This window comes from Mycetomoellerius zeteki, unplaced genomic scaffold (assembly GCF_001594055.1).
Source record: "Mycetomoellerius zeteki isolate Tzet28-1 unplaced genomic scaffold, Tzet1.0 scaffold106, whole genome shotgun sequence".
In the NCBI taxonomy this organism is placed as follows: Eukaryota; Metazoa; Arthropoda; class Insecta; order Hymenoptera; family Formicidae; genus Mycetomoellerius; species Mycetomoellerius zeteki.
Window position 1 is genome coordinate 2,817,842 of NW_017255975.1, and position 2,566 is coordinate 2,820,407.

Here is a 2,566-nt window from a genome sequence, read left to right on the forward strand (position 1 = left end):
GCAGCCAGAAGATAATGGGATTGGGCACGATAGCGTGTCTGCAAAGAGACAGTCGATATATTAACAATAACAAAGCTCAACAGGCAGACGCCGGTATATAATAAATAAATCGAGATGGCGCCGCAGCGGGGGTTATCGCGAGAAATGTAACCGTTGTAACAAATAATGTACGCCTCGGGAGCCGAACGGAGCCAGGAGATTATCAGCCAGTAATTTATTTTCCGTCCCCTTCGCGCCCGGCTGCTCTCTTCTCCAGTCCCTTCTCTCACTCTTTCTCCCCTTGCTTGCCTTCCCACCGTTTGTTTGTCCACGCTGGACCTTACAAGCGGTGTTTATTAATTATGCGATGCCGCTGACGCCACTCATCGTACTATCCTCTTCTATCAATATCTAATTGAATTTAATCGTTCATCAATCATTGCCAAATAATGTCGAACAACCCCTAGTCGAAAAAGAAGTAATATTAGAAAAAAAAGGCAGAAAAGCAGTACTAAATTGTGTGCAGCTTCATAGAATTATAATGAATATCTTTAGATGTTTGTTCCAGTATAGTGTGAAATTTACAGCTTATTAAATTGAATATTTGCTTGTGAGACATTAGAATCCTCTATGGTACGAACAGTCGTCTCACCGAGCGGAGATTCCTGTGAGAATCAGAATCTTATTTACGGCTGTTAACTCGATTACCGTTCGTCTGTGACGAATCTTTCATGTACTGGCCGAATAACAGATAACAATGCACCTTTTTTTTCTCACCAATGCGATTATGTTATACCAAAATTAAATTCACGTGTCTTGTTGCCTTTAATTAAGAGTTGTTTTATTGCGAGCAACATTATATAGATATATCTGGAATATTAAAAAAAGAAATGAATCACTTTTTCTCGGTGTTGCCCTTTTTCTATTTGATCTTCAGATCGGTAAGAGATGTACGATAGAAGAGTCTTAAATAGTGCAATACAAATTCTAATATTTGCTATTATATAATGTTATTATAAACAATCCGTTGTGTGCACGAATAGAAATACGTGCGATAGCGTTAAACATGATACTGAAAGGCTGCGAAGAGGGACGCCTTGAAAGAAAGAGAGAGAGAGTGTATCTAATATAAGCTCACCTTGAAGGTATATACGTAGCACGTCGGGGACTCCGTGAATCGTGCATCGTGTATTAGCCACCAGCTCCGGCATAAGAGTACGTATTTGATTCATGCTAACGTCGGCCCAGCAGAGCACCGGGAAACCGCGAAAATCTCGACCGGACAGCGTAACCAGACGATTGTGCGACGCGATCAGTTCCTCCAACGACGGTAGCCACGTCTAAATCACGATTGTACAATTGGTACATGATTATGTCGCACGTCGAACAAAGAAAGAAAAAAGGAAAGCAAAAAGAAAATTCGGAGCGAACTTTTATATTTACCTCCGATGTATCTTCGAGGGTGGTGAGTTGATTGTGCGAGATGTCGAGCACTCGTAACCCGTCGAGACCACGCAAATCGCGCGGTCCAATCGTGGGGCCCAGCGCGTTGTGGCTAAGATTGAGCCTCTGCAGCTCTTTCATCCCTAGGAACAGAGAGCCGTCTAGACTACGCAGCTCATTATGTTGAAGGCGGAGATCTTGGATAGTACTGCCTGCAATCTCCTCGCCCTCCTCTTCCACCAAATTCTGCGGACATCAAGAATAGATTTCGACCGATCGTCAGATCAGAGAACGTAAACAGTCTCGATGATGACGTTACGTTGATACGTAAAGTATCGGATGACGTAGATACCTACCTCGGAGGACGGTCTTCCTCTGTGAAGTCTGGCAATCCGGTTATTCGACAGATCGAACAACTTAAGTTCACGTAGACCGCGCAAGGAAGCCAGAGAAAATTCACGGAGCTCGTTGTGCGTCAAGTTCAGGCACTTTAACGATCTGAGAGGATAAAGAGCGCTACTTCCATTTCCATCACCGTCCGCGCCGCCGAGAGATTTGAGAGAGTTGTGCCCGAGCTCGAGGTCCTCTAACATCTCGGCTTCTAAGAAATCGTCCGCGTTCAGCTAAAAAGGCATAATTTAGATGTCTGTTGAATTTCTATTCATAATGTAATATGTACGTAAACTGCGCAATCTAATTAACGCCATTCGAGTCGACGTGTCACGCAATTTGAACGAGAAAGCCGCGACGTGAAATACGTCCGTCTGTTTTATTCGAGTGCCGACTTGAGATCCTTCCGCCAGGCGGAAGGCGGTAATAATTACGTTACGTCGCGGTAATTGACTCAATGTACGGCGCGCTTTTGCTCCCTCCGACACCCCCGTCGTATCGTACGCGTTAAAACGTAATATTCGAGAGCACGTGCGCTTCGAATGCACTCGCCTGACGATGCAATTTCGTAGATTTACTCTCTCACTTTTAAATTCCTCGAAATCCCCCTCTCTATCGAAGAGAAGACTGTGGTACCTAGAAACATGTACCTTAAAACGCATTAATTATTTTTTAATAATGAAATTTTTTTGTTGACTGTTTTTGTATTACTTTTTAACTGAAGTAATCCTGCACTGAAAAAAAAGATTGGCTG

The 2,566-nt window shown here is 43.5% G+C and overlaps 1 protein-coding gene across 1 annotated transcript in view; it reads right to left on the minus strand.

Annotated features, from left to right (window-relative positions):
- Positions 1-2,566, minus strand: part of ltl (leucine-rich repeat-containing larval translucida) — an 11,760-nt gene that overhangs the window by 2,281 nt on the left and 6,913 nt on the right. The window contains 3 exon segments of the mRNA XM_018451350.1: positions 1,118-1,319; positions 1,423-1,668; positions 1,779-2,045. Of these exon segments, the coding sequence (XP_018306852.1) occupies positions 1,118-1,319; positions 1,423-1,668; positions 1,779-2,045 (715 nt within the window).